The following is a 19,200-nucleotide window of genomic DNA, read 5'->3' as shown; positions in this document are numbered from 1 at the left end:
AGAGAGAGAGAAGAAATGAGGGAGCTGGTGTTCCAATGAGGAGGATTGCTGGCATTAAGGTATGATATGATATGATATTTGTAACACGCCTATACACAAGTGTTTCAAGGCACGACGAGGCAGGGAGGGGGGACAAAAGGAAGACAGACAACGATCTTACTAGGCCAGGTGTCATTCAGATCGCGCAAGTGCATGGGCAGAGGGGAAGGGAAAGTGCAGTACAGGGGTAGTAGAAGAACAAGATAAATAATAAGGGCCAGCTGGTTGCAAGTGCAAGGTAAGTGCAGGCAAGTGCTGGGATGGGGGGCTGTAGGTATACAGAGACAGTCCCGTAGTGCAGGGGTTGCCAGGGAGGCAGTGCAAGGGGAGAGTGGCTGGGCCAGGGACTGAGAACGGTGAGAGTGGCCCAGTTGCAGATTCAGTGCAGTTTCAGTCGGAATTTAGCAGGGGAGGGAGAGCAGAAGCAAAGAGGAAGGTTTTGAGGTGCTTCTGGAACCGGAGATTGTTCTCCTCAAGTTTCAGGGAGGCAGGAAGGCTGTTCCAGAGGGAGGCCCCTGCCGCAGAGAGATATCTACCCCCACTCGTTGCTTGGAGAAGCGGCTGACCCCGATGGAGTTGGAGGCGGATGAGCTCGAGAAGGAAGATATTTAGAAAGAGAGAGTTGAAGGTATTTTGGCCCCAAGCCCCAGAAGGCCTTGTGGACAATGCAGAGGGTTTTGAACTTAATCCTCGCAGCCACTGGGAGCCAGTGCAGAGATTTCAGTCCTGGAGAGATATGGTCCCTGGGCTTGAGGCCAAGGACAAGTCTCGCAGTCTTGTTCTGGATGAGTTGCAGAGGGCAGAGATAGAGGCAGGCAGATTTAGATAGAGGCTGTTACAGTAGTCCAGCTTAGAGAGAACCAGGGCTCTGGAGACAGTGAGCTTCTGGGTGAAGGAAAGGAAAGGAAGTATACCTCTGAGGAGGTGAAGCTGGTAGTGTGACTTCTTAGAGACGTCAGATATGTGAGGAGAGAAGGAGAGTGTGGAGTCGAAGATGACCCCGAGGTTTTTTGCCTTGCAGGTAGGAGCAGGAAGAGGGCCAAGAGAGCCCGGCCAGAGAGCTGCAGGGAAGGAGTGAGTGGGTGTGCCGATGAGTAGAATCTCAGCCTTACTGGCATTAAGGCAGAGGTCATTGGCGGCACACCATTCCTGGATAGCAGACAGACAGTCAGAGATCAAGGAAGGAGAGGAGGAGGCCGAGGGTAGCCTGAAAATTAGCTGGGTACCATCCGCACAGCACTGAAAGTTGGGGCAGAGGGCGGCGATGCGGTGGGCAAGGAGTGCTAGATACTGATTGAACAGCCAGGGAGAGAGGTTAGATCCCTGGGGGACACCACAGGTAGAGAAAAAGATGTCAGAGAGGAAGGACCCCAGTTGGACCTGGGAGGGTCGATTGGAGAGGAAATAGGTCTGCCACGCCAGAGAACTGACCTTTGATACTCAGGTTATCACGGAGACGGTTGAGCAGGATGGCATGGTTGACAGTATCAAAGGCAGAAGAGAGATCAAGCAAAATGAGAACACACAGAGTGTTAAAGTCAAGGTTGGAGAGCCGGTCTTCACGAATGTTCAGGAGAGCAGTTTCCATGCTTCTGGCAGCTCTGAAGCCAGACTGATGGTTATGAAGACAACCAACAGATTCAGCATGGAGATTACACTGGGAGATGGCCAGTTTCTCCAGGAGCTTGCCCAGGAAGGGAGTGATGGAGATTGGGTGATAGTTAGCCGGGCAGGAGGGGTCGGAAGAGGGTTTCTTAAGAAGAGGGTGCACAAGGGAGTGCTTAAGGGGGATGGGAAGACTCCAGAGGCGAAGGAGTGATTGCAGAAGTCAGCCAGGGCAGGAACCAGGTGGTCGATGTGGTCCTTGATAGTTTTGGAGGAACAGGGGTGAACCTGTTTTGACAAGACTTTTTTAGATCTGTCTGGAAACCTCGTCAGCAGAGAAAAGGGAAAAGGCAGAGAAGGAGGGAGGAGGGGTGGCTGCACAAGGGCCAGAGGAAGAGCAGGGAATAGAGGGGAATAGAGGGAGGGAGGTGATAGGAGGGGAGTGAGGACAGGATGTCCTGAGTTTTTGAAATGAAGTGAGAAGCCAGTGCCGTGCAGAGGGCATGGGAGGGGACAGGAGAGGTAGAGACTGCAGCAGGGTTGGCCATTTCCTTGCAGATTTTAAAGAGTTCAGCTGAGTTGTTAGATGCCGCAGAGACGCGGGCTTGGATAAGGGCTCTCTTCTTGGTGAGAATGGAGAGCCGGTATTGCCTTTGGAGCCGGCGGCAGGCCAGTTTGTCAGAGGATGAGCATGAAGCACGCCATTTCCTCTACCACCCTGCACTTGCGTTTTAGGGTGACGGGATCTGAGTCATACCAGGAGTTACATTTGGCTTTGGGCTTCAGGCGGATTCTCATGACAGGGGCAAGGATATCAAGAGTATCAGATATAGCAGAGTGGAGAGTGGAGAGGGCTGTTACGGGGTGGGAGTCAGCCGAAAGGGGATGGGGGGGGATGAGAAGGTGGCGGCGAAGGCCTCAACTGACACGCGCTTCATGGGTCAAATGACCGAGAAGGAGGGTGGCAGTGATGAAGGTGGCTTTGTCTGAGGGGTAGGGAGGGTGAGGTGGGAGGTTAGGAGAAAGTGATCACTCCAGGAGAGAGGAGTGGAGAGAAGGACAGAGAGGGGAAGGTCAGAAGAGATCAGAGCATCAAGAGTGTGCCCTGCAGAATGAGTCGGCCCAGACGGGAGAATAGAGAGAGAGAGAGTTGCAGAGGTCGCGAAAGTGTCCAGAGGGGGGACAGGAGGCATCCAGTTGGATGTTGAAGTCTCCAAGAAAGGGGAGTTGAGTGGTTGAGGACAGGAGTGAGGAGGAGAGGTCCGCCCACTCAGAGAGGAAGGATGAAATTTGACCGGGTGGCCGATAGCCACAGTAAGGGTTTTGCTAGGGGAGAGAGAGAGAGTCGGCAGACAAGGCATTCAAAAGAGGAGTAGGTCTGCGTAGGAGTGACAGTGGCAGGAATCCACTCAGGGAAGATAAGGGCAACACCCCCACCAGCACGGTTGGTCCTGGGCACCGAGAGGATCTTGTAGCCGTCAGGTAGGAGTGTGTCAAAGCTGGTGACAGAGCTGGCAGTGAACCATGTCTCAGTGAGACCGAGGACATCAAGGTCCATTTCCTCAAGAAGGCGACAGATTTCAGAGGAATGTTTGACAGCAGAGCGAGAGTTAAGAGTGGCAATGTGGAGAAGGTTGCCATCCTTGAAGGACTTCCGGGGAGGGGTACAGATCAGAGGTACGCCCTGCGGAGGTGAAGAAGGAGCACGAGCGGGGGCAGGGAGGGAGGGGGATGGCAAGGTAGCCGAGGACAGAGGATGGGGGGGGGGGGGCAGCAGGAGAGGAAAGGAAGTTCATGAGGCGCGGGAAGCGTCTATCAAAGAGGTCAAGGTTAGCCTGAGGGCCTTGGACCAAGACGGTCCCATTAGAGTAGCCATTAATGATGGCCTTAGAGGAGTGGAAGGAGGCCAAGAGGACATCCCAACGGGTGCCACCATTAATGGGAGAAGAGGATAAAGGAGAGAGCACAGAGACCATATGAAGGGTCCATAGGTTAGGTGAAGGCACGAGAAAGAGGATGTCGGTGAGAGTTTCCTTGGAGGAGGCACTAGTGTAGGTGTCAGGGATAGGGAGGCCTGGGTTGGAGACCAGGATGTCCTTTTAAAACTTTTTCCTACCAGATTTAGTGAGGAGAGAAGGATAGTCAATGGAGAAGCAGTTAGAGAAGATAGGCAAGATAGAGAGCACCATAGAATAGGAGGGAGAGGAGGGGGGAAGACAGACGAGAGCAAGCGGACAAGATAGCGAGCGGCAAACCAGTGATGCAGTAGGACAGACTCTCAGGGTTAAAGATCTCACAGTGCTCAATATGGAACCAGGGAGAAGCCAACTAAGTTTGAGCATCCTAGGAAGGGAGGAAAAGGCCTAGTTTACCACAATGCAAGAAACAACAGTAAGTATTGGCACAATGCGTAAATAAGTGACACGGGAGAGGAGGGGTGGGCCGGGAGAGCAGGTGGAGCTACCAATAATGATAGCTGGTGCCTGGCATCCCCTGTGGACACCTGCAGACACAAAGGGAGCTGCAACCAAAGACCCACCCTTTGCCTAAGGGGCCCTTAGCCGAGGGGGCTGCCGGGCAGGGGGGCTGCCCAGGAGGGTCAGTTTTAAGGCAGACGGAGGAGAGGAAGGGGAGGGGGTGTGGGCGGGCAGGGAGGCGGGAAGGGAGAGGAGGACCAGGAAGTGGCTGCAGGGGGAGGGGGCAGTACAACGCGCTCGGAGCGCTAACAATACAATTATTTTTAAAACTAAACAGAGAACTCACTGGAGGCCCACAGGACCTGGCAGGGCTAGGCCTGCAGTCTGGGAACACAGGGCTACCGGTGACTGTTCGCACCCACTCCGCCCTTCAAAAGATCATTAGTGGCACACTGTCCCCGAATTGCGCCTAGACAGTCTGGTATGAGGGAAGGCGAGGAGGTGGCTGAGGGGAGCCTGAAAGAGAGCTGGGTGTCAACCACATAACACTGAAATTTGGAGCAGAAAGTAGCGATCCAATGGGAAAGAGGTGCCAGGTAGTGGTTGAAAAGCCAGGGAGAAAGGTTAGACCCCTGGGGAACAACGCAAGAGAGATAGAAGAGAGGAAAGACCCCAGTTGGACCTGGGAGGGTCAGTCAGTGAGAAAGGAGCTCATCTTGGGGTAAATTCCATGGAGCAGTACAGTTTGCACTCCCGGTTGACACTGGTCGCGAACAGATACACTAGAGGGGTTCCCCAAAGGGTGAAGATCTCTTGAAGGATTTCCCGAGCTAATTCCCACTCGTGGGAGATTGTGCCCTGCCTGCTCGGAGTGTCCCCCACTGTGTTCTCCCGACCCCCCCTCTTGTCTCCGTGATCCAATCCTTATGATATTTCTCCACCTCCATCTGAAAAGAGAACCTTTTTGGCAACCGTGGCCGGAGATATAGGGGACAGATGTATGGGGAAGTGTGAAAGGTTTAGGTACATGGAGAGCAATGTCATTGATGTGACCTGGATGAGGTTAGTGTTATTTGTTGGTAAAATTCAAATTATTGATTGAGTGGTTCGGTAAAGTATTATAAGGTAAGGCAAAGGTAAGGCAGGGATCCCCTCCTCGGAAGGGAAGGTGGTACCACAAGACAGTATAATATTTAAAAGGAGGTTTATGGAAATAAAAGATAGTGGTCTCATAGAAGAAGTAGGCCTGGAACAAATAGTGGTTGTTAGTTTTAGTGTGTTATTTTAATATATGAGGGTTGTTTTTGGGTCAAAAAGCAGGGCCTAGAAGGGGCGGTAATTGTGTGTGTCACGGTATGTTGTGGTGTGTCTGATTTTCGGGAGAGATGTGTGCGTATGGAAGGGTGAGAGACGCGGGGGGGTGATTTTCTTTGTTTTTGTTGTTACAAGTGAACGCCAGCATGCCGGGGCGTCGGAAGGATTTGTGCAGGGTCAGTAAGAGATAGATGTCACTAGCATGGGGGAGGAACACCAATAGAGCACATGTACAAGGCCCTGCCACTATATCGTGACGGGGGGGAGAAATACAATAAGGAGTGGGTCACGGAGATAGGAGGAGGGGGCCAGGGAGGTGCGGGGGGAGTGCCATGCCCATTGCCAGGGCTCGCACAACAAGAGTATTTTGGAACACATGTCGACATTTCTAGTAGCAAAATATAAGGGGAAGCAGCTACAGAAGAGAAAAGAGATTCTCGACCATTGGCGTATGTTCGAAGACGCAGACGATCAAGGGAATGGAGTAGAGGTGCAGAGACAGAAAGATGGGAAGTGCAGAAAGGGAGAAGAAGGCTTGATGCAAGTGTGGGGTAGGGGATTATATCCCTGGATGACATACCCCACAGAAAGGTACACTAATCTCCTATTCTCCTGTGGTCTGTAATTTTTGGATCTAAATCACTTGTTGCTTTGGGGTTTTCTTTGAATTAACTATCGTAGAGGCCATGGTTTCTGAAATAAAGTAAGATCCTCAGGCTCACGGATAGGTTCCAGCAAAGTTCCTTCATTACAGCTTCAGTCAGTTACTTCAAGATGATACAGACATAACCATTGGCTCCCATCACCCCGGCAGGGGTTCTCCAACTGCCGGTCTCTAGAACCGTATCTGCACACATTCTCTCACTCACACAATCATCCTCTCAGTCACAGCCAACATTCTCTCCTACATCACCAGGCTTCCACATCCGCCCCAAGCACTATGCAACACATCTCCCTTCTTCACACAAAGCAAACGTCCATCACACACACCTCACACATTCACCAATATCAGCCGCACGCTGGGTGCACATAGAACTTATGAAATAAGATGGGGCAGCACCACCTACTATGCAACACCACAAAGGCAAGTGGAAGCAATAGGTCTTTACGCTCCCACAAAGCAAACAAGCACCTTTCACCAAATAACACTCCTCCCTAGCGCACTACAGCATGTATAGCCAGACATCAAGATCCTCAAAATGCACACCGTACACCTCTCATCTTTCACCTTTTTTACGAGAAGTGCAACTCTTAACAATGCGGAGGACACGCCCCCTTTCTCTAATTAGGTTAAATAAACATAACTTCAACCCATCTTCTGTGTCTACCTCAACTGCTACTGAGGCTGGCAGAGGACGCACCCCCTCCTCCACTTCAACTGCACACACACCCTTTTAACAAGCGATGCCGCTTTGTAGATACTGCAACACTTCTCATCGCGGATCCACACTACAATTGGGGTCTAACCACACTGCCACACCCATGCCCCTGGTGCAGACATACCCCCTCACTTCCCAAAACATGTCAATCCAAGAGCACGTTGGAATTTCAACACTCGGATCCACAGTATGCTAATATATAGCAGAAACAGCTCTAAACATTTCAAAGCATTTTGCTAAGAGTCCGTGGCTGGCCTGAAGCCCTAAACCTGAAATCCATCAAATGGATGATTTTAGCACTCTTCACACTCCCCACATCTGCTGAATGAACTCTCAAACATATGAAACCACTTCTTAGCTTACCACATATTTAGCTATTTCACAACTTGCATTTTCTTTTTTTGAACGCATTAACATTCGGGTGTTGGACACAATGCTAGGATTAGTAAAATCTCACACTGGTAACGCTAAAGCTCATTTGCAGATAAGAACTTGCTCACGCCATACCGTACAATTCCTCAACCACGTTAACTACATGCATATACCGTTACCTGTGAGGCATTAGACATCCCCTCCCCAGACTTCATTTTGCACAGAACTTGAATGCAACTTTCACCAACACGCGAAACAAACTTAAATTGTGAACATCCTTTCACACTCATTGCACCTCATGTAAACAAACGATCACCCAAAAATGAAACGGATGGGTGGTGTATGGCAAATCCATTTCAGACACCATCTGCTGTCCTCACATGGAAACGGCTCCAGCTCTCGGCAGCAGCGCTGACCGCTGAACCCTGCTTATATACAAACAGGCCACCTCTCTTAAACGCGGCCCGCAGCAACCACACCCCAAGCATCAATACCTGCGTGCTGTCAGGTCCAGGGGCTTTCATGTGGCCTTCAGGGGACTTTTATATCAATTTACTTTGTCGCTGTCATTGTTTTCTTTGCTTCGGGCCTTAACTCAGCTACACAGAGTGGGGAAGCTTTCCCTAGTCCATATGGAGGACGGGACACTGCGCCTGGATCGGCTTCTTCCCTAATAAAGACACTGTGCCCAGCATTTTAAACTGCTTTTCATTAGTCATTCTCTAGAGGCAGGTCATGTTTATACACGTCCCCTAAGTTAGGCCCAAGAGTTCCTTTATCAAGGCTTTTTCTGTGAAGATCATCAGGAAGAATCAGGCGGAAGAACCACTGCAGGAAGGTGGAACGCTTAGAGCAACAGCAACGTGTGGCAGCAAAGCTCAAGAACTGTGTTTATTCAGTTAACCTACGTTTCGTTTTTGAAATTACATGTACATTTATAAACTAAGCCAGTTAATCAGAAAGAATGTGGTGAAACAGTAAAAAAAGAACATTATTATTACTACCTCAGGGCTTGGAATGCGCGCATGTGCTTGGGCGCAGCGTGTTACACTAAAGACAGAGGTTGTCTGGGAGGGAAAGCATTAAGGACTGACAGCAGCGCATTAGAGAAATGATTGCTAATGCGCGGCAAGCGCAGTGACAGAGCTTCCACTGAAGCTTTTGGGTGTTGAAGGCCCTCTGGTGGCCATCCATGATTAATGTTGCACCTTTTTATTTGACTTTATCTTTTCTCATTCCAATGCAGATATTCACTAGAGTCCAGACTGGGAATCTGATCAGTTTGTTATTTTATCCACGTCCCCTTTCCCTTGAGGGTGTTTCGGGCCAGCCGTATTTATATTCTGGTTGAGGGTGCAACACCTTTGAGGGACCGTGGGGTTCAGCAGCTCCTGTGGACATCGGGTGAGAACACAGACCTGACACGCGCTGCTGCTGCTGTTGTCCCATGATAGCCCCTTCAGCATCAATCTAAACAAAACCCTAGGCAGTCCACAAGACACTTCCTGCATGACCTAGGACACGACAGCCGGTGCATTTCTTTAACGCATCTCTTCAAGGCATTCCTGTTCTCACACGGCATTCCAGCCATTACATCTCGAAGAGCATTACGATAAGTCCTCGGCGCACGAGACGTTTCCTCAGTGCCTCAGGGCACGGAGGAAACGAGAACTCCACCGTTCAACTCCCACAGCATGCCTGTGACATCACCATTGGGCTCCCATCCACTGCAGGGATCAGAGCTTTCCCGGTCCAACCGCTCACCAGACAGCTCCTACTCAAAACAGCCCGTTCCACAGCGGGAAGTGACCCTCCACCCACCAATGGGCACCAGAGCGTCAGAAGGTATCTCCGCTTCCTCAATGCAATAATGGCACTCTGGGTTCACTCACGAGAGAGACCGTTGCTACATTGCAGAATCCTCGCAATGTAGGGCAGCCCGAGTACTTGAGTATGGCCCAGAAACAGCTTTAAACTTCTTACGCAGCTGTCCTTCTGATTCCCCTTACTCTGCACTGAACTGGACACTTCTACCTTTGCCCTTTTTACTGGGGACTGGCATAGGGCACTTCTCCCTTCACCCCGGCTGCTGGGCGCAGGCATAGGACATTTCTGCCTTGCTTTCCCCTGGGTTTTCTTCTGTCCTAGGTGATACCACACCTCTTACTTCGCCACGGGTCCTTTGCTGGGCACACAACTCACTCGCTTTCTCTCCCTGGGTTGTCTTCAGGGCAAAGCTCTCCACTCTTCATACTGGGTCCCTGGCTCCCTCCTTTTCTTTGCCCTGGGTTTTCTGCAGTGCTCTGGGTCTTCACTGGGGACTTGTGCTCCTTTACCCTTGGGACTTCCTGCAACTCCCCCTCTTCTTTGCCCTGGGTGATTGGACTTACTTGTGGTGGCAGTTGTTCCTCTCTCTTGTTTCCTGCATCCCCTGCAGCAGACTGGTCACCTTAAAAGTCCCTCTTTTGCCACGCGGGTCAGTTTCCGGTCTTCAAGAAGACCAACTCGTCGCCAGTGAAATAAAGTAGGATCATCAGGCTCACAGGTAGGTACCAGCAAAGTTCCTTTATTACAGCTTCAGTCAGTTACTTCAAGATGATACAGAGATAACCACTGGCTCCCATGTCCCAGGCAGGGGCAATCCAACTGCCTGTCTCTAGAACCGTATCTGCACACATTCTCTCAGTCACAACCAACATCCTCTCTTACATCACCAGGCTTCCACATCCATCCCAAGCACTATACAACAGTTTCACGATGGCCTCTGGGAAACTGATTAAGAGGTTCTCAGGGTTGAGATGCAACTCTCCAAATAATGGTTGCAGGTGAACATGGTAGACAAATTGTTTGTCAGTCACTTTCTTCTCAAGTCTTAAGGTTGGTCAGAGTGATGGCTGTGTGCTTCTGAGGTTTCTTGCAAGAAAAGCATAGACACAGAGTGTAAGAGGTTTCTAATGGGGTACCTCCAAGTGAAAAGGGCATCTAATGAGCGGGCATGTGAAAATGCTGGGCCTGGTCACTAAAGCATGAAATCTAGGTGGGTTTCTTGTTAGGGTTGTCGAGCCAGAGGTGAAAGTCACCCAGAATCATAATCTTGTCAGACTTGAGGCTCAAGACCACCAACTTGTTCATCCACACACTAATGCCTGGGGGGCGTTGATATGCAAGGATTACTATGATGCAGGCTTGGCATTGTTGGGACCCACATAGCTCCTGCCTGTAGCCTCAGAGAGCCTAGTTAGCTTGACACCAACAGCTACCATGGGCTGCGTTCGTCTCCTCAGACCAACGGGTGGCATACAAACATACCTATGTGACATTAACTCTATGTTTGGCAATGTGCATAAAGGAGCAATAGGGCACATTTAAAGCATAATCGGTAATATAATGGCAAACATTTATAGATAACATCTCATGTGGGAGTTAGATTTGCAGCATGCTATGCACTCGCTTCCCCAGACAGAACTAACATAGCTATGCGTGGCTTGAATTAGCACCAGATCAGTGTTGTTGTAACTAATGGTGTAGGAGGGGAGTCTATAGCCGGTTTCCTTTGCTGCGACTCTTGTACTACCATTGGTGAGTCTGGTCCAGGCTGATGAACACTGGAACAAGTAGCTCACGTCAAGCTAGAGTTCCAAATGTGGGCCCCAACCCGTGCACTTGGCAGGCGATGTGTGGTAAAGGAAAATATTGTCAGACTACCCCAGTTCAAATACCAGCAGGTGAACGTTTGTTTGAAGAATGGTCATGCCCTCTGCAAGTAACAGCCACCTGGTTAAAAGCATTCACATTTTAAATTGTGGCTGAAGACATCCTTTGTTGCCATTGCTGGCAAGTAGTATTCTGGTCCATGGATGTTGCCGAATGTGGTCATCTTGGAAATGGTGGATGACAGCTGCTAATAGGTGGATTTGCACCCACTCACAATACAAGGCTATTGACTCCATATAGACTCAAGTGTAAGCTTGAGGTTGGAACCTTTTAGGGTGGCACCCAGCATTTGGGTGGAGGCAAAGGCAGAGGTTTCCCTTTGGACAAACGTTCTTTGATGCAGAAAGGAAGAGGTCCAGCAACCTGTTTTGTGATGTCCATGCGTGATGCTGTAAAGTACTAAAAGTTCAGTTGTGGCTTGTTATGCCTAATGCAATCGGGAATCCAAGTTGGCAGGATTCCTTCTCATCGAACCCGTCTGCCAATGCCAACATTGCTTTGCTCTTAACTATCCTGCAGCCATCTCACATCCCTGTGCACTTTTTTTTATGCCAAAGTGCTCCACCTTTAGTCTTTTCTGCTCCTCATTTCATCATGAAGAATACCCTGCTGGTTTGCAGCATCAGTCCGATACTGAAGGCCTGGTCCTGTGTCAAACCTTGGCAAGTTGTCGCTGTTGATAGCAGGAAAGGGGGATTGGGAGACGTTCATTTTGGATTGTGTGAGAAGAGTTTGGGGCTTGTGGGTGGCAGTAAGGTAGACAAATGAGCTGGGATTCTGGCTCCTGTCCTGACCAATCCCCCTGATGAATGCCTGACAAATGGCTTGCCCTTGCTCCACGGGTAAAGATCCGTGCAGGCCACTGAGCATAGCCCCTGTGCATGTTAGAGTGAGGTCTGAGGCAGCTCTTGCTCTGCTAACCATCATACTAAGGAAGATGAAATGTGTGACTGTCGTCCTCAAATGTTAGGCTGCCCTTCCACTGATCCTATAGTCCTTGCCCCCCATAAGCCTTTTCAGATTATTGTAATGTCTGATTTTCCACGTCAACCCTTTCTCTCATTCGTCAACTCACACATGCTTATTTTATTGCTCATGGGGTACAATGTGTCTATTTGAGACAGAGTCAGAGGTGGCATTGGGAACTTGGAAAAAATGTAATAGCCTTAGGTAGTAGCGCAGGGTTCATTCAGTCTGTTTTCCTTCGTAAGGCCTACTCCGCCCTTCCCAAGACTAACTGAATCCCCTTTAAGATCTCCTAGTACTTTACACTAGACACACAAAATCCCCACAGGCCTGTTTGTTAGGACATCAACTTAACCAAGCCACAACTAAGCTCTCCTATTTAGCCCAGTTGCACTCTCCTACAGCAGCGGCTACACCAGAAACGAAGCACCTTCGTCTATCATATCTTGGACTCTTCTCTACAGATAACATACTCCACCAGGAACCGGCTACAGCCGACCTGCACCCATCAACAAGACAGGGTTTGCATCTGCCTTTCCCACTGTCCCATTAAAGAACCCCAATGCCCCGCTTCTCCTAGTGATCAAAGCACAGCAAGGCCACCAATATTGACAGAAAGGCGCTATACACAACCACTTACATTAATAGGATCACCAGTTCAGTGCTGCACCCCTGGTAGGAGCCAGAATGTCCGTTTATAGGACATTACCTTGTACTTGCTATAGGGCCAACAGAACTGCTACCTTGTTTTATCCAGTTATCGAGAAGTATGTGGTGGCCCACTTGCATATATACATACATACATACATACATATGCAAGTGGGCCACCACGTATTTCTCTGTAACTGGGCAAAACAAGGGAACAGTTTTGTTGGCTCTATAGCGATCATTTGGGTGGAGAGGGGTGGAGCCAAGAGATCAGGGTTATGTTTATAGCATCTGGAAGACTGACCTATGTGAGGGAGTGGCTGCTGGCGGGTCGATTGCCAGTGGATGAACACAGCCTTCAATTCTTATAAGTTACAAAAAGGAGTACCATTGATTTGGGCAAGAACTATTTCCAAAGCACCGACAAATAATTCAGTTTGACACAAGGACTATACAAATGTTCACTGTTATATAATCATTTACTTTGTTAGCAAAGATAGAATCTACCATTAAAGAACACGTTTTCAAATATGATTCTTAAGGTTTCTGACACCGGTGGGTTTTACAAGGCTTGATATTGCAAGTTAGAAAATACTGTTTATAAATAAAAGTGGTTATTTAAAAAAAAAACGTGTCATACAGATTTTTTTATTAAACATTAGGAAAATAATTTCTAGGAGGAAGGAACAATAGTTACAAATATAGCATTAAAGGCAATTCTTATTTACATATTTCCAAATCACTCTGCATTGCGCAGGTGTAACCACACACAGAGCCCTGTCTTTATTATGGCTTTGTTACAATGTCAAAACTATCTCTGTATCCTCATATCGTACAATTCCAAGGTACTCGGTGGACATCATTACTATTAAAACGCCTTTGCTTCTTAGCTCTTCCTGGTGATCAAAGCATTCAGTTTGGGAATGTCCCTAGACAACCGCGGTTTCCCAAGAGGCTGTAAATAGCTGGTTTGTACAGATTAGAAAGTAGTTGGTCACATGACTCTACACATTGGCAAGTCAAGAAAAAACGAAAACATGCAGTGTAGGCTTGTTCTGGCATCAGAAACAGCTCCTTTCGCATCTTCACCCCTCATCGACACTTTATTGTTAATGTGGCAATAGTATCCCACATCTACTCTTGTTTCGAGACACACTTAAGCAATACAATCCAAGCTGGAGGGTGGTCATTACCTCACCTGCAATGCCCCCCACCAAGGGGTGTACTGCTATTAGTTCCTGGCACATTGTACTGGGATACTAATAGGTTTTTTTTCAAGTTGAGAAATGGCATGTTAGCCATTTTGCAACTTGAAGAAAAACAAATACAAAAAACAGATGGCCACCATGGATCAGGGAACTACACAAAGGGCCTCATAGCATGCCAGTCCGGAATCAACGTGCTGGTAATTCCGTTTACTGGCACGTTTCCAGACCAACATACTACATGTTTGCCGTGGGGTGTCCGGAAATTACCTCCAGGCACGAACTGGGGGGTAATTACAGCACCCTACTGGCAAAAAATAGCTGGTGTTACTGTTCAAACTAGCACTTGGAATCTGCCGGTATCCCGCGGGATTTACCTGCGGGATACTGACAAACATGTAATGAGGCCCATAGTTCCTTCTGTTTCCAGCCACGAGCTGTGCCGGGAACACAAAGTATTCCCAGGAACTGGCGAGGGACGAAGACATGCAAAGTAAGTGTGGAGTGGGTGGGGATGTGGAAATGGTGGTTGGGTGCGCACTTACACATGTCCCGGCAGGGAAGATGGCACCCTCCTGCTTCCCAGGAGGCTCGGAGCAGGGGCTTTACCATCTGGTAAAGCCCCTGTTCTGAGCCTCCAGATTGGCTGGGAGGCTGCCACCACCTGCCCTCCCCTCTCCCCCCTCCCCACTGGGTCCTAATAAATATTGGGAAGAGCTCATTCTTGAGTTAGGACATGGGTGGGGGGGGGGGATTCATGCTCTGTGATAAAGTTAACTTAAAGCCCCAACTTGGGGCATGAATGAGCCAACTAAGGTCTCTTGCTGCCACTTTTGGAGGCAGCAGGCCTTGGTGGGCGTAGAGGATTGCTTTTTACAGCTGCCCTTGTGGATCCTTTTATTCCACTTTTCACTATAGGAGTGCATATTGTGATCGTTTGCCTATCCAGCTTCACAAAAGACTCTACACTTCTATAATCCTTGCTAGATTTTAGTTCTGGTTTTCTAGTGTATACTTATTGATCAGGCACTAGTGGAAAGACCAATAAAATAGGAAACCTCTTAATTATCTGGAATTCCTCCAGTGCTGGAATAGCGTCTTCTTCAGTGATGTAATAATCCAGCAGCTACATGGGGTTGCTCCAATGTCACCAGAATGTTAAGTCACATGAAGCAGAACGCGGTTATTAGAGGCGCATGTTCTAATACATCCATGGTTTAAAGTTTTCATTCACAGTTCCAGAAACGTTCATGTCTTAATGCCTAACCTGCAATAGTATCTCACACTTTGCACTCAATTGTGGTGCTTCTTATTCTTAATTTTCGAAGGAGTTTGTTTGGACCCATTTTAATCATGTTTGGAAATCCTTGCTAACATTTATTCTTTGGTCTCTAAATACTGCCTTTTTGAGTCCAAGTTATTCATAGCTTCCCTCTTCTTCCAGTTGCTTAACATTCCTATTTTGTGCAGTGATACCGGCTGTGTTTTTGACCCATGCAAACATACCCAGAATACTTTCAAGAGCTGCAGCCACATTCTATATGTCCTTACTCAATGTGTATGCACTCAGCAAAGCTCTACCCGCCCTACAACCCCACTCAACCAACCGTTCCCCACAATCTGTCTATTCCAACATTGTGGTCACCCACAATAGCACCACCCACAACCTAAAATACTGATACATACATTGTTGCATGACCGCGAACACACTCTGCAACCTCACTCGCTTACCCACATAACTTGTTGCCACACCCTCGCTCATGCTCTGCACAATATCACATTTTGCACCCCACACTCACCATGTATACTCTTGAATATGCACACATTCAGTCCCTCACTGCAAGCCCCTAGTAATGCACACCCTTAGCTATGCGTTGCAATTATCTGACTTTTGGGGTTTATTAATTTGATAGACCATTTCTGAAATGTAAGGATTGGAGAGGGGGAGACAAGCACGGTCAGGGGTATAGAACCAACAGGACCGGATTAAGAAAGGAGGACGTTCACAGAACTATAAAAAGGGGTTTAGTGGAAGCTACAAAGCACCGTCACAGGACTCAAACATTATATATAAATGTTGTGGCTCCTAGCTAGTGGTCCTGGATAGAAAAGGTTTTAGGCTGCTTCATACTCTGTGCGCACACACCTGATCCATGGAGATTAACCACAGAATTCACTAAATCTTCGACTGAATTCTGAGCCTGCACAGTCTTCAAGTTTAGTCAGCCCTAAGAAATTAGAATTTGACGGGCCTTCCATGGGATTGCAGAGGTTAGAAACAGGGCCAGCTCTGAGTTCCAGAAGTTCTACAGCGTTTGGCACTGCATTATACAAAATAGGACCATCAGCTGTAATTTCCCCCTTGACGATTGCTGCTTTTGCACTTTTGTCAAAACTCAGCTCAATGTTAAAAAATGTTTAAACTAATTTTTACGTGTATGTATTTTCTGGTGACGACTAAGATGTGCCGGGCAGCTAAAGCTTTTTCCACATTCGGTGCATTTATAAGGTTTCTCACCCGAGTGTGTATTTTGGTGATAAGAAAGAAATCTTTTTTCCATGAAGCACTTTCCGCATTCATTGCATGAATAGGGTTTCTCACCGGTATGCCTTCTCATGTGAGTAGCAAGGCTTCCTTTCCCGTGAAAGTGTTTCTCACATTCAGGGCATTTATACTGTTTCTCTTGCTTCTCAGCAGAGTGTTTTCTTTTATGGCAACTAAGACTTGTTCTTTGGGTGTATCTTTTCCCACACACCGTGCACTGGAAGGGTTTCTCACCTGTATGTGTTCTCTCATGGATAGGAAGATACCTTTTGTTTAAGAAGCTTTTGCCGCATGTACTACATGGATAATGTTTCCTGCTCATATGTGTTCTCTGGTGGATATTAAGTTGATGTTTCTGGATAAATCTTTTTTCACATTTTAAGCATGCAAACGGTTTCTCACCTGTATGCGTCATCTGGTGGTGTGTAAGATGTTCTTTACGAGCAAAGCATTTTTGACATGTAGAGCACTGGAAAGGTTTATCGCCTGTATGTATTCTCAAATGGATAGTAAGACTAGATTTCTGAGTGAAACGTTTGCCACACTGGCTACATGGATACGGTTTATCACCCGAATGTGTTCTTTGGTGTTTAACAAGTTGCCTTTTCTGTTTAAAGCTTTGCTCACATTCTGTGCATTTATGAAGATGTGCACCTGTATGTGTTCTCTGGTGGTAAACCAGACTGGTTTTCTGACTGAAGCTTTTCCCACATTCGGCACACTGGTGAGGTTTTTCACCTCTATGTGATCTCTGGTGATAAGAAAAACTCGTTTTATAGTTAAAGCATTTCTCACATTTTGTGCATTGATAAGGCTTCTCACCTGTATGTGTTCTCTCATGGACAACCAGAGTAGCTTTCTCAATAAAGCGTTTTCCACACTCTCTACATTGGTAAGGTTTCTCACCTGTGTGTAGTCGCTGGTGGATAACTAGTTTACCCTTTCGACTGAAGCTTTTCCCACAATCAGTGCACTTATGTGGTTTCTCACCATTCTGCATTCTTTCATCTAACTCGCATTTAAATAGTTTGCCGTTTTCAGTGCCTTGATACATATTTCACCCGAGTATGTTCTTCCATGTATGAAAAGTGCACTGTCCCCAGGCTATTTGTGTTTACAAAAACATATTCAAGCTAAACCCATCTTGCACACAGCGGGTTTGTAAAACATGCCAAACCCTATTCTTTTTTCTATAAGCTTCCAACAGTGCGCTTCTTACATTTGGAGCATTTCCAGTTTCTCTTTCACATCTTTCCAGCTTGTAAAGCGGTGGCTTCCTTTTGACTATCCTTTTACCTGGTACATTTATTCTATCACTACATTTATTCTATAACTTAGTTGCTGGGGCTCACTGTACCCCCTGAAGAATCTTTCAAAATCAATATAACACGACTTTGTGTTGATCCAAAAGCCTTTGTCATATCCGATGGTTTTCAGTGCCATTTCATCCTTGCATTGTGTTAGTCTTTCACAGCATTTCACAAAATCTCTGCTGTTGCTTTTTCTGCTCCGGAATCAACCATCTATTAAAATAAAGAGAAGCCCATCATTAGCCGACTGTGTAAATAGCAGGCTGACTCGCAAAACTAGTGCAGCGTGGCGATGTAAATAGCAGGCTGACTCGCAATGCTAGTGCAGCGTGGCGATGTAAATAGCAGGCTGACTCGCAATGCTAGTGCAGCGTGGCGATGTAAATAGCAGGCTGACTCGCAATGCTAGTGCAGCGTGGCGATGTAAATAGCAGGCTGACTCGCAATGCTAGTGCAGCGTGGCGATGTAAATAGCAGGCTGACTCGCAATGCTAGTGTAGTGAGTGTAAATAGCAGGCTGACTCGCAATGCTAGTGCAGTGTGGCGATGTAAATAGCAGGCTGACTCGTAATGCTAGTGCAGTGCGACTGTGTAAATAGCAGGCTGACTCGCAATGCTAGTGCAGTGCGACTGTGTAAATAGCAGGCTGACTCGCAATGCTAGTGCAGTGTGACTGTACATAGCAGGCTGACTCGCAATGCTAGTGCAGTGCGACTGTACATAGCAGGCTGACTCGCAATGCTAGTGCAGTGTGACTCTGTAAATAGCAGGCTGACTCGCAATGCTAGTGCAGTGTGACTCTGTAAATAGCAGGCTGACTCGCAATGCTAGTGCAGTGTGGCTGTGTAAATAGCAGGCTGACTCGCAATGCTAGTGCAGTGTGGCTGTGTAAATAGCAGGCTGACTCGCAATGCTAGTGCAGTGTGGCTGTGTAAATAGGCTGACTCGCAATGCTAGTGCAGTGTGACTCTGTAAATAGCAGGCTGACTCGCAATGCTAGTGCAGTGTGGCTGTGTAAATAGCAGGCTGACTCGCAATGCTAGTGCAGTGTGGCTGTGTAAATAGCAGGCTGACTCGCAATGCTAGTGCAGTGTGACTGTAAATAGCAGGCTGACTCGCAATGCTAGTGCAGTGTGGCGATGTAAATAGCAGGCTGACTCGCAATGCTAGTGCAGTGTGACTGTGTAAATAGCAGGCTGACTCGCAATGCTAGTGCAGTGCGACTGTGTAAATAGCAGGCTGACTCGCAATGCTAGTGCAGTGCGACTGTGTAAATAGCAGGCTGACTCGCAATGCTAGTGCAGTGTGACTGTGTAAATAGCAGGCTGACTCGCAATGCTAGTGCAGTGCGACTGTGTAAATAGCAGGCTGACTCGCAATGCTAGTGCAGACAGTTGGCCAGATTCTCAAAACTTCTTTTGGTGGAGGTGACAAGATGGGCTGGCACATCTCATCCACGCCAAAAGAAGGTGCACACAAATCCACAAAGGGCCTCCGAATAGGCCCTTTCACACTCCTCCGTGCAAATAAGAGAGCGTGGCACTTTTAAATGCACATCTCAAATGGGATGCTCCTTGAAATGCACAAAAGTAAAAGGCCTTTCCCAGCACCTGTGCGGACGAGGTGCAATGCAGGAATGGATGATTCCGGAACCTTTCATGGGTCGTCTTTGAAGTGGGAGAGAAG

At 47.9% G+C, this 19,200-nt stretch overlaps 1 protein-coding gene across 1 annotated transcript in view; it reads right to left on the bottom strand.

The window, feature by feature from the left end:
• Positions 1-12,914: 12,914 nt before the first annotated feature.
• The window catches only part of LOC138527545 (zinc finger protein 845-like), a 111,107-nt gene continuing 104,821 nt past the window's right edge, over positions 12,915-19,200 (bottom strand). Inside the window, exon 3 of the mRNA XM_069638797.1 lies at positions 12,915-17,261. Coding sequence (XP_069494898.1) covers positions 16,083-17,261 — 1,179 coding nt within the window. The 3' untranslated portion in view covers positions 12,915-16,082. The remainder of the gene's footprint in view (positions 17,262-19,200) is intronic.

Source organism: Ambystoma mexicanum, chromosome 14 (genome assembly GCF_040938575.1).
Source record: "Ambystoma mexicanum isolate Mex_15411 chromosome 14, UKY_AmexF1_1, whole genome shotgun sequence".
Lineage (NCBI taxonomy): Eukaryota > Metazoa > Chordata > Amphibia > Caudata > Ambystomatidae > Ambystoma > Ambystoma mexicanum.
This window is presented reverse-complemented; position numbering and strand designations above follow the sequence as displayed.